General features: G+C 34.6%; 3 protein-coding genes across 5 annotated transcripts; 1 reads left to right on the forward strand and 2 right to left on the reverse strand.

Moving 5' to 3' along the window:
* Nucleotides 1-475: 475 nt before the first annotated feature.
* On the reverse strand, nt 476-3585 carry LOC123695411 (glucose dehydrogenase [FAD, quinone]-like). 3 transcript variants are annotated; one of them, XM_045641251.1, is made up of 4 exons: nt 3355-3585; nt 2864-3007; nt 2186-2319; nt 476-2113 (listed from the first exon to the last, which is right to left on the reverse strand). In XM_045641251.1, exons 2-4 carry the CDS (start codon nt 3000-3002, stop codon nt 518-520), a joined length of 1869 nt encoding a protein of 622 aa, XP_045497207.1. In that variant the 5' UTR covers nt 3003-3007; nt 3355-3585; the 3' UTR covers nt 476-517. The 3 variants fall into 3 exon arrangements, with proteins under 3 accessions (XP_045497207.1, XP_045497208.1, XP_045497206.1); XM_045641252.1 differs by having other exon boundaries at nt 3296-3585; XM_045641250.1 differs by having other exon boundaries at nt 3270-3585.
* Nucleotides 3586-6581: 2996 nt separating this feature from the next.
* Nucleotides 6582-7385, forward strand: LOC123695412 (oxidized purine nucleoside triphosphate hydrolase-like). Its single transcript, XM_045641253.1, has one exon. It carries the CDS (start codon nt 6691-6693, stop codon nt 7189-7191), a length of 501 nt encoding a protein of 166 aa, XP_045497209.1. The 5' UTR covers nt 6582-6690; the 3' UTR covers nt 7192-7385.
* Nucleotides 7386-7745: 360 nt separating this feature from the next.
* LOC123695410 (nuclear pore complex protein Nup85) lies at nt 7746-14374 on the reverse strand. The gene is made up of 9 exons (XM_045641249.1): nt 14113-14374; nt 13344-14033; nt 12980-13102; nt 12606-12818; nt 11452-11561; nt 10666-10883; nt 9820-10029; nt 9093-9192; nt 7746-8921 (listed from the first exon to the last, which is right to left on the reverse strand). The coding sequence occupies exons 1-9, from the start codon at nt 14185-14187 to the stop codon at nt 8717-8719; spliced, it is 1944 nt and encodes a 647-aa protein (XP_045497205.1). The 5' UTR covers nt 14188-14374; the 3' UTR covers nt 7746-8716.
* Between the last annotated feature and the right edge of the window lie 3117 nt (nt 14375-17491).

Here is a 17491-nt window from a genome sequence, read left to right on the forward strand (position 1 = left end):
TATAAGTCCATAGAAAGACAGGAATTATTTCCTTGATCAACTAAACAACACTTACGTTTTACTGTATGTATTTGGCAAGTATGAAATCGATCTTCGTTTTCAATATCTATGTAAAATTGAATACCTATAGAGTTCTTAATAAGTGGTAGAATGCCTTTATCTACGATTGATATTGGTACGATTGCAGTAAAGTGAACTAATAAAAAAACTAAGGAAACTATATTTATAGACATAACATTATCAATTGACAATGTCACTTATATCAGTATTATTTTTTATTTGTGGTATATAATGAATTATTTGCTCTGCTACCTTATAATGACTTGTTGAATCGAATCGAATTGGTATATAATGGAGAAGTTACTAAACTTGTTTTATATAGAAAAGATAAAAAGAGATAGAAAGTATCAATTAATTTCAATTATTTAGTACTTTCGAGGAAATAATTTCAGTGCTCAAATTTATCAAAACGAAATGTTTTTAAATCACGATTTTATTCAAAACTTGACAAAATTGTTCATAGTTCCTCCTTATTGAAAGAAACTAAATGATCCTCTTTAATGAAATCAGAAGCTCTTTCAGCGATCATCATTACGGCTGCGTTTGTATTAACACTAGGAATTGTTGGCATTACACTTGCATCGGCTACCCGCAATCCATTTACACCTACAACTCTCAATTTACTATCGACTACAGTATCTTTATCTCCCTGGGCACCCATTTTAGCTGTTCCAACTGGATGATACACGTTGTATGTCACAGTTCTTGCCATGCATTCCCAGTATCCATCACTTCTGAATTCGAAACCATCACAATCATTATAATAAATTCTTTGTAATTCCGCTCGTGCCGCTTTAAACGATTCAGTATTGACTATATTTGTAACTCGCTTCAAACTTTTAATAAACGTAGTCATGTCTCTGTCATCACTAAAATATTTAGAATAAATTTTCGGATGATCTGTAGGTAAGTTTGAACGTAGCAATATTTTACCCTTAGAATGAGGCCTGCAGAGGGCCACAAAAAATATGATCATTTCACTTTCTGCGTTCATTTTTGCAAACTGTTTGCATATTTCATCATTAAACGACATAATGTTTCTGCACATTGGATAAACGTAACTTGTGTTGGGAACAAAATAATTATGATCAATTTGAACATCTGGTAACTGTTTGCCATCTGGCACAGATAGAAAAGCATTTATGTTGGGCTGATCATAATTTGTAGAGTGTGGTCCAGTCTGGTCCAACAAATATTGAACAGCAGCTTTATACCAATATATGTCACCCTTTTGTTTGGCTCCGGTATTTAATGTTACTGGTATAGGAATACGAACGTGATCTTGAAGATTTTCACCAACTGGTAAATCTTGTACAACTTTTATTTGTAACTCTTCCAAGTGTAATTTAGGTCCAATTCCAGACAACATAAGTAACACGGGTGTATTAACAGATCCTGCGCTAACTATAACTTCTTTAGTTACATAGAATGTAGCCTTTTGTTCATTATGAAGGGAAACCCTTATGCCTATAGCTTTCCGATCTTCGAAAATGATTTGCTCGGCAAAAGCATTTTTAAGTATGTATAAATTTGAGCGATTTTTTGCACTATTAAGGAAGCTTGTTGCAGTGCTCACTCGTCTACCCTTGTAATTACTACCACGGATTTTACCATATCCCATTTGAGTTGGTCCATTTATATCTTCAAGATATTTTAAACCCATTTCTCTATAAGCAGCCATAAGTTTATCAACGATTTCAGTGTGCGTGAAATTCAACTGATCAATAATGAAATTTCCGCTAGTTCCATGATTTTTTCTTAATTCAGGATCGTTACGTATGAATGGACTGATAATTTTTTCACTTTTCTTGAAGTATTTTTGTATTGTGGGCCAATCCCAGCCATCGTCAGGTTGAAGGTTCCACGGTTCGTAATCTCCAGAGCTGCCTTTCATATGAAGCAGACCATTGATCGAGCCAGTGCCGCCTAACATTCTCCCACGTGGCCAAAAGGACGTCCCGTTTACTGATCCTCTGTTTGTGCTTTCATCTTTTTCTGTGTAATATTGCCAAGCGTGAATACTATTATGAGTAGCACCAGAAAAATTTGGAATCTGAAAATACAAAAATAATTTGAAGCTTTGGAATTAATGCAGGTAAAATTGAACTTAACAATTTAAACTTACGACAGATTCTATAGGTGGATCACCACCAGCTTCTATAAGCAGGACCTTCCAATGATCGACCTCTGTTAATCTGTTCGCAATTATAGAACCAGCTGTTCCAGAACCGACAATGATGAAGTCGAAGGATTCGCCATCTTAAATGAAATCATATAAATGGATAACAACATAATATTATATAAATTGATGTGATGTTTGTAGTTAATTAACGCGAATAAAATAGATAGGATAATTTTTAAAATATTTTTTAATACGTACCTATCTCTCGTATATAACCTACTAGATTTCCGCCCGCGGCTTCGCCCGCGTTTGCAAAGGAAAACCCGCATAGTTCCCGTTCCCGTGGGATTTCCGGGAAAAACTATCCTATGTGTTAATCCAAGTTACCCTCTATATGTGTGCTAAATTTCATTGTAATGTGTTCAGTAGTTTTTACGTGAAAGAGTAACAAACATCCATACATCCATACTTACAAACTTTCGCCTTTATAATATATATTAGATAATTTATGTCCATTTTGAACTTGTGTCTGATATTTATTTATATCAACTTTTATTGGTATTTCACATCTAGACGATGTTATAGGAGTGGAATAGAAAAAGAACATAGGTACAAAAAAGTTTATTTCTGTGATTCTGCACCGTGTAACCTCTAACGCGTAATTCTGGAAGAGTCCAATACCTGCTACTCTGTCCAGGTGATCCTTAGGCCAGGGTTCTGATATCAAGCATTGCGCAGCAAGCAGATGGGTCAGCAAATTTGCGAAGGTGCTTCCAGCAGCGCCTTGCAGTAAGTCTGGACATTGGCTTGTACACGCCATGTTATCTACGTAATAAAAATGAATCACCAAATGTTGCTAAGCGTAAATCTCGACAAGAACAAGAAACAAGAACGGCTTGAAAAATTCGGCAATTTTTTTAACGTTCCTTTTAGAGAGAAATCTCGAAATAAGTTTTTTATGAATTTAGTAACGGACTTTGAAATATTCTGTATTATAGAATAACATACACTAGACACAATATAGTTAGAAATAAATAATAAATTCTAGATCGGTTTCATGTAAATCAATAACATTTTATGTACCTACCTATATTTAAAAGAACCAATAATCACCTCACAGACCACATTATCAACAGAAATTATAGCAAACAAAATAACATTACATTACTTACATTATCAATTAAATACAACATGGATTAAATAAACACATCTTATCTTATCACTTTGACACACTGATCTCGTATTAATTTATACATGAAACATTAATCAATACGACTGCTCTCTATGAATTGGAATTTAATACTAAATTGTAAATTATATAGGTAGCGTATTAGCTGCTCTTCTAATCTTCTATTGTGTATCTGTGAGTACAAGTACATATTATAAAATTGGTTTTATTATATTTCTGTCTTGCTGTACCAAATAAGCTCCGAAACAATCTTTTGTGAAAATTTCAAGCAAGATACATACATTATTTCCGAGTGCATATTTTATTTTTGTGTCATAGTTGTGTTAAATTTTACCGGAACGCACGAGCAGTGTTTTCATGTGAAGTTTGAATTTTTAAAAACTACTTACTGAAGATGTTTGATTACGTAAAATAACAGTATTTTCCTAACGTGTAGCTTATCTATACTATTAATTAGGATAACTTGAAAAATCTGAAAGGTTTGTTTGTTTCAATCTCAGGAACTACTGGGCCGATTCCAAAAATTTTCATCGATATAATCAGCATATAATATGAACCACAGACGAAGCTGGCGCGCTAAATATACAAGCAAAACAGAAATCTAAAGCTAGTTTCAGAGAAATTCACATAATATTACCTCATACATAGGTGTAGGTACACTCCAAATTTCGCACACATACATCATTTTGCTCCATTGAGCACAGACTGCATTGATATCAATCTAATAGACGTCTTGATTAATATTAGCCATATGTCTTATGATTGCATCGACCTGTCCCCGTACCATGATGTCTTAAAGCAGTATTATTTCTAGTGAGGAAATATGACAGAGCTATGTAGATTGCGTAGCTCTATCACTTTCCCACATTAGAAACATCATGTTATTGATAAGCCATTCATTTAGTCTTCGAAAAAATGAAGACCTGAGACAGGACATGGCTGCTGCTTATAAGAATGTGGTGCTAATTTTTAATATTGAACCGATCATGATCTCATCGAAATACCTAAATTATACGTCAAAAAATGTAGATAGAGAAAGTATTTCACCGCTCCCGGAGTGCATTTTAGCCTAAATGCACTCTAAAAGCGGCAAATTCGTCTAATAAGCCACTATAACTGAATCATGTCATCCTGCTTTAGCGCCTAATGTGTGTGTTAGTGTGCCCTTGTTGGTGATCGAATATTCTGTTGGTAACCTTTCTAGTATCTACAGCTTTTTACCTATTAATATCAATTATTAGGTACTTCATCCATAGACCATACATTCGGAGTTCTTATAAAGGCTTATAAAGCTTACCGCCCGCGGCTTCGCTTTCTCTTAAGATTGAAACTATCCTATCTCTCAAGTTGGATCGAACTGCATATGGTGTGCGAATTTTATTATAATAAGTGGTTTAGGAGTCCATTGAGGACAAACATTGTAACACGAGATTTATATATAAGTATTAAGATTGTTATTATAACAATAGTGGGAACAATAGTGGGTTATTATAAAACCAGTGGGACTTTTAATATATCACCAATGTAAAATTAATCTAAAAACCAATGCTAAAAATCGTTCAGGAAACAACGCATAACCTTCACAACGTCTAAAAATTTTCAGCTATTGTTTGATAAATGATTGCCAGATACATTTATCAAAGATCTGCCAGAAAGACTTATTTATGTGCCAAAGTTTACAGCCATTTACAGCGGAACCAAGTGTATGTGTAGCAGATGTTTACAACTATTTTCCGAAGTTTTTCTAGTATTAACTTAGAGACAACAATAATATTGCTCTTTCAGGAAATTTAATGTAATTTATAATGTTATCTAAGTAAAAATAACGCCGGATGATACAAAATTATTCCTAAATTTAAATGATTATGTGTACTTATGTTTTAAATGTTTATGACCAATGTTGTTATTCAAGTATGTAATTTAGATTACGTAAATCGTTATCGTTAGCTCTCTCCGTATCCTGTTTAACTCTCCCTACTACTTCGATTATTTTTGTTAGCCCAGGAGGGCTAGAGCTTCTACAGCCGGACTTAGGTAAATACTTCGTATTTTAATTAAAATCAATTTAACAAATTTTCTTCCAACTTCTTTCAAGTAAAATTAAACGGATTCATTGAACCAAAAATAATTATTTTTTTCTGTAGGATAAGGGATTACCCCTACTTACTAATTAAGGGATGACCCCTACTTACATAATACATAAATTATTATAAATGCGAAAGTCTGTCCTGACTCCGTCTGTCGGTTCGTTCTTCACGCCTAAACAACTGAAACGATTTTGATGAAATTTGGTACGAAGATGGTTTAGACACCTAAGAAAGAATATGAGATAGTTCAGTGGCAGCGAAAAGATTTACCTTCGTCTTTTTAATATTAGTAGATATAATTTGAATTTCAAACTAAACTTTGTAGAAGACATTTTTTAAGAAAATTTAAATACTGCACACGAAGCTGTATGGAATCGCAAAACCGCTGTTATTTATTTTACGATTGTATCCCCGCTCATAAATCATCTACTCGACAACACCAGAGAATGTTTCTGATTTTATGACGTGCAGTTAAATATAAAAAATTGATTTAACACCATAAAAATAGATGATGGCACACTCAACTTTATTCGCATCTATACAGTTCTATGTGAATTTCGCTCTTGATAAAATAATAAATAGACAGACTAATAAAAAGTCGCTGTGAATAATCATTTGAAATTTTGAGTAGGTAATGATTTTAAATGTACCTACGCCAAAAATACACAAAATGCAAATCAAATAAAGTCCGAAATATCTCAATTATCATAGTCAATAAGTAAGTTAGTAGCATTGAGATATATATATGGAGACGACACCGCCTACATCACATAAGTTCCGCTCAACATACGCCATATAGCGTAACTACACGCTCATTTTTTATTTGTTTTAAAGTGAAACGCATCAAATATGCCTTCGTGTGTGTTACGATATTGCACAAATATTACAAATAATACGGAAAAGTGCAAAGGAATTACTTTCATTGGTAAGTACCTAACTAGATAATAATTTTTTTAAACTTAGAGCAAAAAAATGGCGCACAGATTTTATTCGTGGTGTCTCCTCCATACGAAGTAAGTAGCCATTTTTTATCTGTTTTCGGTTTTCGACTTTCGATGTGACTTTCGAGGTCAGTTTGACAACAAGCATCAAAGCATGTAATATGTCAAATAAATATTGACATTTGCGATGGACGAGTTGAAACCGCAGACGGCAGAATTTCATTTGAATTATTATAAATAAATAAGTTAAGAAGTAAATAATATCTACTGGTGATCAGTTAAATCATAAAAATGTTGGTAAAGAAAGTATTCACCCTGGTCTTCCTGAGAAAAGACAGCGAGATTTTATTGGGTTTTAAAAAACGAGGTTTTGGTGTAAACAAATGGAATGGTTTCGGCGGGAAACTGGAACCGAATGAATCCATCGTTGAAGCTGCAGCTCGGGAACTAAAAGAAGAATGCTGTGTCGATGTAAGAACTGGCGATTTGAAGAATATAGCTCATTTGGAATTTACATTCGAAGGGGAACCTACACTGATGGATGTGCGAGTTTTTTCTTCTGATATTTTTCAAGGAATCCCTCAAGAAACTGACGAAATGCGACCCAAATGGTTTCATTGTGACCAAGTACCATTCGACGATATGTGGCCGGATGACCGTATTTGGTTTCCATATATGTTAAAGGGAATATTATTTTACGGTAAATTCCATTACAAGGGCTTGGATACTATATTAAATTATAATATCGAAGAATTAGAATCTATGGAATTGTTTTATGATAGACATAAGTAAAAACGTTGTTTTGATACTGCTTGATTTTTTGTGATAATAGAGTAAGATCGTGCTTTGTTTAAGTGTTTGTTTTTCTCATACAATGTATGTTAGAGCTATTAGCTAGTGCGCAAGAGCAACTTTTGTCTCCGCAACTATTTTGTCTCTCCCATCAACTCTATGGGCTAGTAAGAAAGTGCGCGCACGTAGCGACGCAACTCCCCATGGGAGAGACAAAATAGTTGCAGGGACAAAAGTTGCTCTTGCACGCTAGCTCTTAGTTATTATGGTTATTTTATAATTTATGATGTTTTAATAGCATATGACACTATTGGGATTTAAATATAAATAAAAAATATATTAAGAGAATTGTGTGTTTATTGGTATACTTATTACCTATACAAGTCACAGTCCCTTTTAAATTTACACATCTCCAATTCCACCTTGAATCAAATCAATGTCAATTTATGCATTATTTTTTTTCTTAGAAACTTTAAAATTCTATAGAGAAATTACACATTTTTGATGAAGATTATATTTGTTAATATAACAAGATAATGATTAATAAAACCCAATCAAAATCAACCTTTTTATTAGCTTACTCTTTATCTTATAACTATTTTGCCACACAGTAGCTCCTTTAAAAGTGTTTCACATAAACAGAAAACTTATTCTATTTTGATATTATTTGTTTATAAAGTATCAAAAATCATAATCCTAATTTTTTTTAAATATTACATTACTTGTTTCATTTCAGGACTCACGTTTCCGGAAATCATTTTTGAGTTTTTTGTGCAACAAATGTTTTAAATCATTTTAATCAATTTTTGTTTATGAAATCATAAATTTAATGGTAAGTATACATTATTTAGTTGAGGCTTAATTACTAAGAGAACTTAGAGGCTTAATAATTACTGATACACATTTTAAATTTGTGATCATATTATGAATTTCACTCTTTTAATATGTTAAAGTATCTACATAAAAAATTAGAAACCAAAAAATACTTTGTTATGATATCAGTTTATTAATAATCTTATATATAAAAATGAATCGCAAAATGTGTTGGTAAGCGCATAACTCGAGATTGGCTGAACCGATTTCGATAATTCTTTTTTTATTATATTTCTTGAAGTACGAGGATGGATTTTATGTAGAGAAAACGTAAACATGTACCACGGGCGAAGCCGGGGCGGACCGCTAGTATTAAATAATAATATAGCCTTTTATTCCTAAACATAAGGGTTACAGTTTATATTGTTTACAATAAAATTCCAAAATTCTGTTTGCCACAAATATTTCATATATAAATTTTGTATACACTCCAGAATGACAATACGAAAGGTCCTGACATGTGTGGGCAAGTGAAAAAGTTTTAACCTGTTTTATAAAATTTGCGGTTATAAAATGCTTACAACCTGTCTATCTCTCCATTGGTACACATCACTTTAACATTTCGTATCACAACACATCCCGCTAATTTCCTTTAATTTTAAAACCCTTCGCTGTACTGACATGCACAGCACAACACTGAATCACAGTCATACTACTCTTCATCCTTATCATCCATCAGCGCTGTCCTCGCTAGGTTCCTAGCCAGTGCCAGCCTCAAGAGTTCAGCCTTCTCCCCAGTGAGTTGGGCAGCGCGGAGTTCGAGGCACAGCATGATCTCGTACGTGTCTTCAGCGGATAGCACCGGTGTCTCCGTCTCGAGGAGCGGCAGACTGTCTAGGAGGAGTGTTTCCCAGAAACTGAAATTATTTATGTAATATTAATAAATGATTTTTTTGTCAAGGCTTATTCGATCAATACCCTGAAGTTGGTTTTTAATTTCATTACTACAGATTTTAATAATAAACAAGGAAAGAAATCGCAATTATTTAAGAATATCTGGTATATTATGTGTTAATTGTTACACTTACTAGTCAGGAACAATCTTGGAAGTCATTAAAGAGACCAGTAACTTAGCAGCTTTCTTGAACTCCCTACCCTTGTACAGTCTGTGAAAGTCGCAGTATTTACCTGAAACACAAGAAATTATGATTAAACATCTGATTTTCACTCCCAAACTGAGCATTACCTATGTTCTTCTCGTAGGATATTTCGTAGTTACCTGCAGTTCACATAACCCGCAGTCAAAATTCCCAGAGATGAGTTCGTCTCACCTGCAGTTGTACTGCAGCTATGCAGCTGTCTCAACGCAACATGTCTTGCCCACGCCACGCACATAGCACCAACATCACGTTACCATCAGCTATATTATCTATACTAATATTATAAAGCTGAAGAGTTTGTTTGTTTGTTTGAACGCGCTAATCTCGAGAACTACTGGTCCGATTTGAAAAAATCTTTCGACGTTAGATAGCCCATTTATCGAGGAAGGCTATCCATACTAATATTACAAATGCGAAAGTAACTCTGTCTGTCTGTTACTCAATCACGCCTTAACTACTGAACCAATTTGCATGAAATTTGGTATAGAGATATTTTGATACCCGAGAAAGGACATAGGCTCCTTTTTTCCCCGGGAAAAAGGATAGGTTTTATCCCGGAAATCCCATGGGAACGGGAACTATGCGGGTTTTTCTTTGACTGCGCGGGCGAAGCTGCGGGTGGAAAGCTAGTAGGCTATATATGATCCCCGCTCACCCAGCAGCAGCAGCGTGCCGTCCACCAGCAGCGCGGCGCCGGCGGCGGGCAGCAGGTCGGCGCGCGCCCCGCCACAGTAGCGCCGCAGCGCGGTGTGCGCGGCGCGGCGGCACAGCGCGGGGGCGCGCGCCCGGGCGCCCCACGCGAGCGCGCCGCCCACCTGCCCCGCGGACAGCCGCCGTGTTGACATACACCCGCATACCGTTTGCACTGCAACGTTCCCACCGAATAGCATGCATTTTCAACTGAACGTGGCAGACGAAATTTGAAACCTTTTTTTTTATTTGATGAAAAACCTCATCATATTTTTGAAAAATCAACACCAAAGAATCCATGGTTTTAAAAAATCACACATATCCGCAAATATGATTTTTTTTTATGTAATTGTCTTAGCGTTAAGACTTCAAATTATGGTTAAAACCATCCAATAAGGCGATATTTACATCAAAGCAAACTTAAAAAGTCTAGAAACTACAATATAAATAGAACTAAATAACAATTACTTTAAATAATCTATCGTCGAATTAACAGCTAAAATTATTAAAGTTCCTCAAAATTATACATATGCAATATATTTTAAAAACAACTACATTGTGTTATCACCCCAGCTGCATTAAAGGACCATTACATCCATGCGACAATAGGAGAAAAATTTACAACACAAATTTAAAAAATTACACAAGTCAATTTTCAAATACCATTAATTAAATAAAATTTGTGCAAAAAACAAAAACATTTCCTATACACGTAAATTAACATTTTAAAATAACAAACTAAATGTATATGTAATATGTATATATTGACAAATATCAAAAATATTTAAATTAGAACCAAAAAGTTACTTACCAACTTCATTCAACCCATATTTATTTGCTTCCGCAATAATCCTCATGGCTTTCGCCTCTGAATCCAGCGGGATCCTCTCCAGCAGCAGCTCGGCTCTCTTCAGACCTTCTGGCGGACATGTCGCCAGGTACGATAGCCCCACCGACCAGAGGGATTTGTGTTCCATCATGAGCGAACCATATTCGAGGATGAGACTGTCTCGCAGCCGGGCTGTAACACTGAAATTTATAAATGTAATAAATAAAAATAATCACAATTGAAATAATTACAAATAGTACAAAATATCCTCAAATCTGATTATATCAAAGGGTAAAATGAACTGAACATATTTGACATATTATTTTGTTTAATTGTCAAATGTAAATTTTTGTAAACCAAGCTTGCGAAAATAAAGAATCATAAATTCCTGGTAGAGATCACTACTTAGTGATAAGGCCGCCAAGTTAGTTGTACTCTGTTTTTAGATGTAAAATTAATTCTAAGGTTTCCTATTTGTACAACTAATTAAGTATAAAATAAATAAAAATCATAAATTATAAGCAAAAAAAAACTTACTACCCACCGAAAAAAAAATATTTTTATGACCTTCACACATAACACACATAGCTTTTATCATTTTTTTAACTACCCACAGTAAACATTTTAAAATCTAAGCGTCCGCGTCGCCCCGGAATGGTTACGAATCTACTGCATGTTAGCATAATTAGTAAAATAAATGAAAAGCAATTGTAACGTGTTTTTAGACCAATAATAAAACAATAAATATCAATTTTAACAATAACTTACTCAACTTGATGCTTATCCACGATCTGCAGCTTGCCGCAGTGGTAGAGCATGTCTATGAGGTGAGTGACGAACCAGCCGTTGTCTGATATTTGTTGTATTTCATGTATGACCTGAAAGAGATATGGTTATGTTGTTTTAACTGTTAAAAAACTCAATATTATGTCTTCCTCTTCTTCTTCTCGTAATTAGTGAATATTATTTCAACAATGGGGTACATGATTGATGTTTTCTTCAAACATCAGGGTTCCAAACAAAACACACTTCCAAACATCAGGGTTGTTGTTCGAAATAAATAAAATAAAATAGGTGAATGCAAGATTTAGACAACTAAATTTTGCATTCTCCTATTTCTACACTAATATTATAAAGAGGACAACTTTGTTTGTTTGTTTGTTTTTGGAGTGTGTTTGTGTGTTTGCAGTGTGTTTGTTTGTTTTGTTTTGATTGTAATGAATAGGCTCAAACTACTGGACCGATTTTAAAAATTCTTTCACGATTCGAAAGTTACATTATCCACGAGTAATATAGGCGGCGAGTATATGGAGCAGTGGTGGCTCAGTGGTGAGACCTCGGACTTCGAATCGATAAGTCCGGGGTTCGAGACCAGGCAAGCGCGCACGAATTAAATTGATTTTTCAATTTATCTGCGCATGTTGTAACATCACCACTGCTCGAACGGTGAAGGAAAACATCGTGAGGAAACCGACATGTCGAAGAATTAAAAAGTTCGACGACATGTGTCATCCGCCAACACGCACTTGGCCAGCGCGGTGGATTATGGCCTGTACCCTCATAGGAGGCCCGTGTCCCAGCAGTGGGAACGTATATGGGCTGATGATGATGATGATGATGAATATAGGCTAGGTTTTATCACGGAAATCTCACGGGAACGGGAACTATACGGGTTTCTCTTTGAAAACGCGGGTGAAGCCGCAGGCGGAAAGCTAGTTATTTATATGTTGAAAGCTACATTTGTAACTTAATATCATTGTTGGAATATCAAAGTTTGTAGAAATGTATAATTTTGTTACTCTTTCACACAATAACCAATTAAAGGATTTTGATGATACTTGGCAATGATGTAGCTTAGGTACCACATTAACAAATTATTTTTTTTAATAAAACCGCACTACACAGCTAGTTTTAAAACCCACCTGATGCAAATCACCTTCCATCACAGCCTGCACCATAACATCCAAATGTGTCCGTGTAGTAGTCGCTAAGCCTGCGCACGCGGACGCAGCGCTCGACAGCTCCCGGCGCTTCGCCCACGGGGTCGTGAATAGAATCCAACCTCCTATCACGTCAAACCATGAAAGATATTTGGCGCGGATCGTTTCGAACGCATTGTAGTCACCAATCATTATCTACAAGATTTAACACATAGTATGTAGTATATTATGTATACATTTATAAGAACAAAAATTTTTTCTATTGACATCTATGGCAGTCAGATCAAAATGTTGAGATAAAAATATAATAAATAAATCATGTTTAAAATCCAATAAATTTCTAAAAACCAAAATACCCTCAAAATAAGTTCCAGTTGTGGTTGTTGTGCCAAAACCTGACTGGTCAGCTTGGACCGACACTCCGCCTGCCAATGCTTCCATGTTATTATAAACTCTCCACTTGATATCCCACTGTAAACCTACAATGTGAACAAATATTATTTTTAAAACGTGCAAATATTTTAATTTTTGTTTATTGCTGAAAGAATTATTAATTAAAAATAGATTTTTTCTCATCAAACCCCAAATATTTAATAGAATACATTCCTAGGCAACTAAGTTTCCTTAAGCATTTTACCATTTTTTGCAAAAAAAAAATTTAATATGTATTGATACTTTCAAAGATAAGTAACCTTACCAATAACATAAAAAAATACTTACACTATACATAGGCATGGTCCTCAATGAATTATCAAGTAACTTAAATTCATTACTATCAGAATTTGAGTGAAGCTTAAGTAGTGCTCTTGCCACATCTATTCTTCCTTGAATAACCATTCCCATCACTGTGTCCCAGTACTCAGGATTATCTTCCGAACCTCGTTCACAAGCCTCCAACATAACAGCAGCACTCTGCTCATGACTCGGGTAGTGGAATCTGACCCAGTCCAATATGAACGGCAGAACAACTTCCCCCGGTATGACATCTACATACAGTATCTCGCATAAATGCCAAACACACTCAATTGAATAGATTATAGTTATGAATGTATGAAGATTCTTGATTTCGACACCGTCCGTTTCCTTTTTTGCGGCTTCTTGCAAGCTCTCCAGGCATACTCGTGTAATAGAACGATACAGACGAGACAATCTCACAAAGTCAACTGGATTATCCGACGTCTTTGCCGCTTCAGCTGCGCTTTGCACGGACAGGAATGCTCCATTCGCTTCGTTCACAAATTTGCGGAAAATAGGCGTAAAAAGTAAAATTTCTTGTCGTATGTCTAAAATTTTGTCATCACATGCGTCAGATGTTTTGCCGGCTTTTTGCGCGCGCGGGTATATACCAAACTTATTCCCGCGTCTCCAAGCACACGCGACATTTTTCTCGAAACAATTGTCCGGCAGTATCTGGAAAATAAATGGAACTTCATGTTTTTTTTCAAAAAAAGGAAAATAAAATACATAACCTTATTATTCTGTTACTTACAAATGTTTTGACGCGTTTTGACTGTTGATTCTCTAATGAATCAGGAGAAGGGTCTGAAAATCTAGACATTTCCATTTTGTCTGTGTTGTACTAGTAAACGTTAGTAGGTAATTACGTATTTACAATGTTTTAAAAAGCAGTATCACAAAATAGTATGGAAATGGAATAATTAATTGAATTATTGAAACCACAGATTGAATTTTGAAGCGGTTGGTACTTAGTATTTGCATGCGCCATGCAAATTGCAATCACATCAGACATCTGTCAAAGTCAAAATCACAGAGCACAGAACACTAGCCAATGACTAAGGAATCCTATTCCTTATTCATTGACACTAGCACAGTATTACAAAATTATTTCCTACAGGCTACAGTAAGGAAACGCCTTTGATGTCGCGCGATGTCGCCGCCAGTAGATACTTACGCTGCCACACGAAAATACGCCAGGGTTGCAACAAATGGGAAATAAAACAATAGGCATGACGACAGTATCCATAAATGATCGTATTAGTGTTTTTAAGGGAAAATGTATAATAAATAAATTAAATATAGTGACTTGAAAATCTTAAAAACATTAAGATTAATGAGATTATCAATAAAATAAAACATTGAAATTCTGCAGTTCGCCATTTTGACTAAAACACGCGTGACGTCACGATTAAGTAAACAACTCACGTCAGATGTATTTTGTTGTTATGAATATGTTGAGAATACGAATTTTTATTTATTTTCTATTGTTTCACGTATGCTTTATCGACTCAGAACAGAAATGTAATTGCGAATTCACGAATACGTGGTTTCGGGGTTCTCCACGCCAACTTTATACAATCATTTCTTATTATTTTCTCGCTTGAAATAATTACTAACACATTTTTGAGCATTATTTTTATGTGGATTCACACTGCAATACTGTACACTACTTATAAACTTTGAAATTCGTTTCTATAACACATATTAAATACATATTTCTTTAATTTTCTTCGCAATGCGTACAAATAATTACGTATTTACTAAAGAGTGACGTCACGCCTACGCCATGACACCTGCGAGCTGTTTTGGCACAGTAAATATTTTTTGAAAAATGGCTTTTATCTTCGTTAAATTTAAGTATATTACCGAAATATAGGGTTTTTCTTGTATAGTAAACGTATACCTACACACATTATGGAAGAGGATTTCAAAATCTTTCGTCATGCCTATTGTGATTATTAATATTATGATGAAATCATTTATTCATATGTACATTCAAAATAATTGCGATTATTAAATCTGATGTAATTATTTGTTCATAAATATATAATTACAGATATTGCACTGCTAAATATTATTTACGTGGACACTTTATTTTTGGATTTTCTTGATTGTATATTATAACATTTAACTAAGTAATGCATTCGCATTGGGATGTACAATCTGATTAAAAAATAATGAAGACAACATATACATAGCTTTGACAACAGATACAATTAATACAATCTTTCTGAAATATTGTTTCCTTCTGGGATTTCAATGTAGATTTACATCCGTAAACGGAACAGTTTGTGCGCGCCATAATAGAATATGTAAGTACCTATGTATAATAAAATGTTTACACAAAAAATACGACTGCGTCGTCCTTTCGCGCTAGATAAGGCAAACTAAGCGTGTTTGCCTTACGCGGCCCGCTTCGCCCGACCCCCCGCCAGTTCCCCTCCGTTTCTCTGCACAAGTACATTCGTTTCCGTACTGTATAGAATATAGATATTGTAATACTGTGACACTAGTGTCTAGTGAGTGTCTAGTATAGGTAGTGCCACAAACTTATCTGACCCGGTGGCAAGAACTGGAACTACGTGCCGCCATTTTGAAATGTCACATTTTCACAGAATTTTCATACGGAATATTTTGTTTCCTTGTTTTGTTTATATAGGTTAATAATATTTTGTTTATAAAGCGACATCAGTGACACTGTCACCGGGTCAGATAAGGGCGTATTCAGAAAGAAAGCTTGAAACTTATAAGCGCTTATAAGCGCTTATCGGCGTTTATCGGCGCTGGTAACCCGCGCAGGAAAATATATGAACATGCGCCGATAAGCGCTGATCGGCGCCGACAAGTTCCAACAAGTTTCAACAAACTTGTCGGCGCCGATCAGCGCTTATCGGCGCATGTTCATATATTTTCCAACGCGGGTTACCAGCGCTGATAAGCGCCGATAAGCGCTTATAAGCGCTTATAAGTTTCAAGCTTTCTTTCTGAATACGCCCTAAGTTTGTGGCACTAATACTCTCGGAGTCACAGAGCAAGTGGCAAGTGGTCAAAACTGTCGTACCTACAGTGCACAGAGCAATTAGAGTCTAAAGGCTGTAATCCACAGATTACGCCTGTGAGCTGATGATGAAAATTCAAGAATCTGCTATAGTGCCAAAATATTGAATACAGAAAATAAAATAATAAAAAGTAAGCGCAGGCCGCAGCATTATCTGTAACTTCATACATTTAACGGGAAATAAAAAAAATATCAAAGGAAATTTTTTATTAGGCTTATTTAAATGTTTGTTAAATACCATTATAATAATATTATGATTAACACATTAATGATATCCGTTTGTAGTGTTTCGGTTTTTAAAAATCCAAATAATTAATTTACCAAACCAAGTATGCGCTATCCAAGAAAAAAGGTCGGTTATTGCACGACGATGCGAAGCATCAAAGAGTGCAGTGCATTTTTGCAGCTATTCTTATTATTATAGCCTTGTTAGTTCACGGAATCAAGATATTTTGCATACTATAATTGTCGAGATAATTTAATGGAGATTAATCCCATACTTTTTAAAAATTGATTTTTTTCAATAGAATTGGAAAAAAACACCGAAATAGGTCAAAAAATTTTCCTGTCCGTCATGTGTGAAACCTGAAAACACTATAACTTGTGAAAAAATCCATCATTTGAGTTAAATTTTTTTTTAAATATTCTAATCGACGATTGTAGGTCACTGAATGCGAATGATTAATTAATTCAGTGTCGTTTAATTGCAATTAATAAAAAACGAAAACTACAAGACTGTATATCTATATAATATGTATATATATATTTTTTTTTTTATATTTCTTAAATGAGCATTATGAGTCGTGCACTTTTGGATTTTCTAAATTATTTTTTTAAATAATGGTCTTTTTTTAACGACTGCCCACGCTATAATAATACTTTTTTTGTATAATAGGTATTTTATTATAATTTAAAAAAGAGTTTTAAATGATATTGTATTCGTAGTTCGAATTGGATAAGTTAGAGAAACTAGTAAATTATCTCGTCGATAGTGGATCATAGATCTAAACAATGTTCTTTACATAATTATACCGTGATTATACCACAATATACTATTACTTTACGTATTAAA

The sequence above is a fragment of the Colias croceus genome, chromosome 11, assembly GCF_905220415.1.
Source record: "Colias croceus chromosome 11, ilColCroc2.1".
NCBI lineage: Eukaryota > Metazoa > Arthropoda > Insecta > Lepidoptera > Pieridae > Colias > Colias croceus.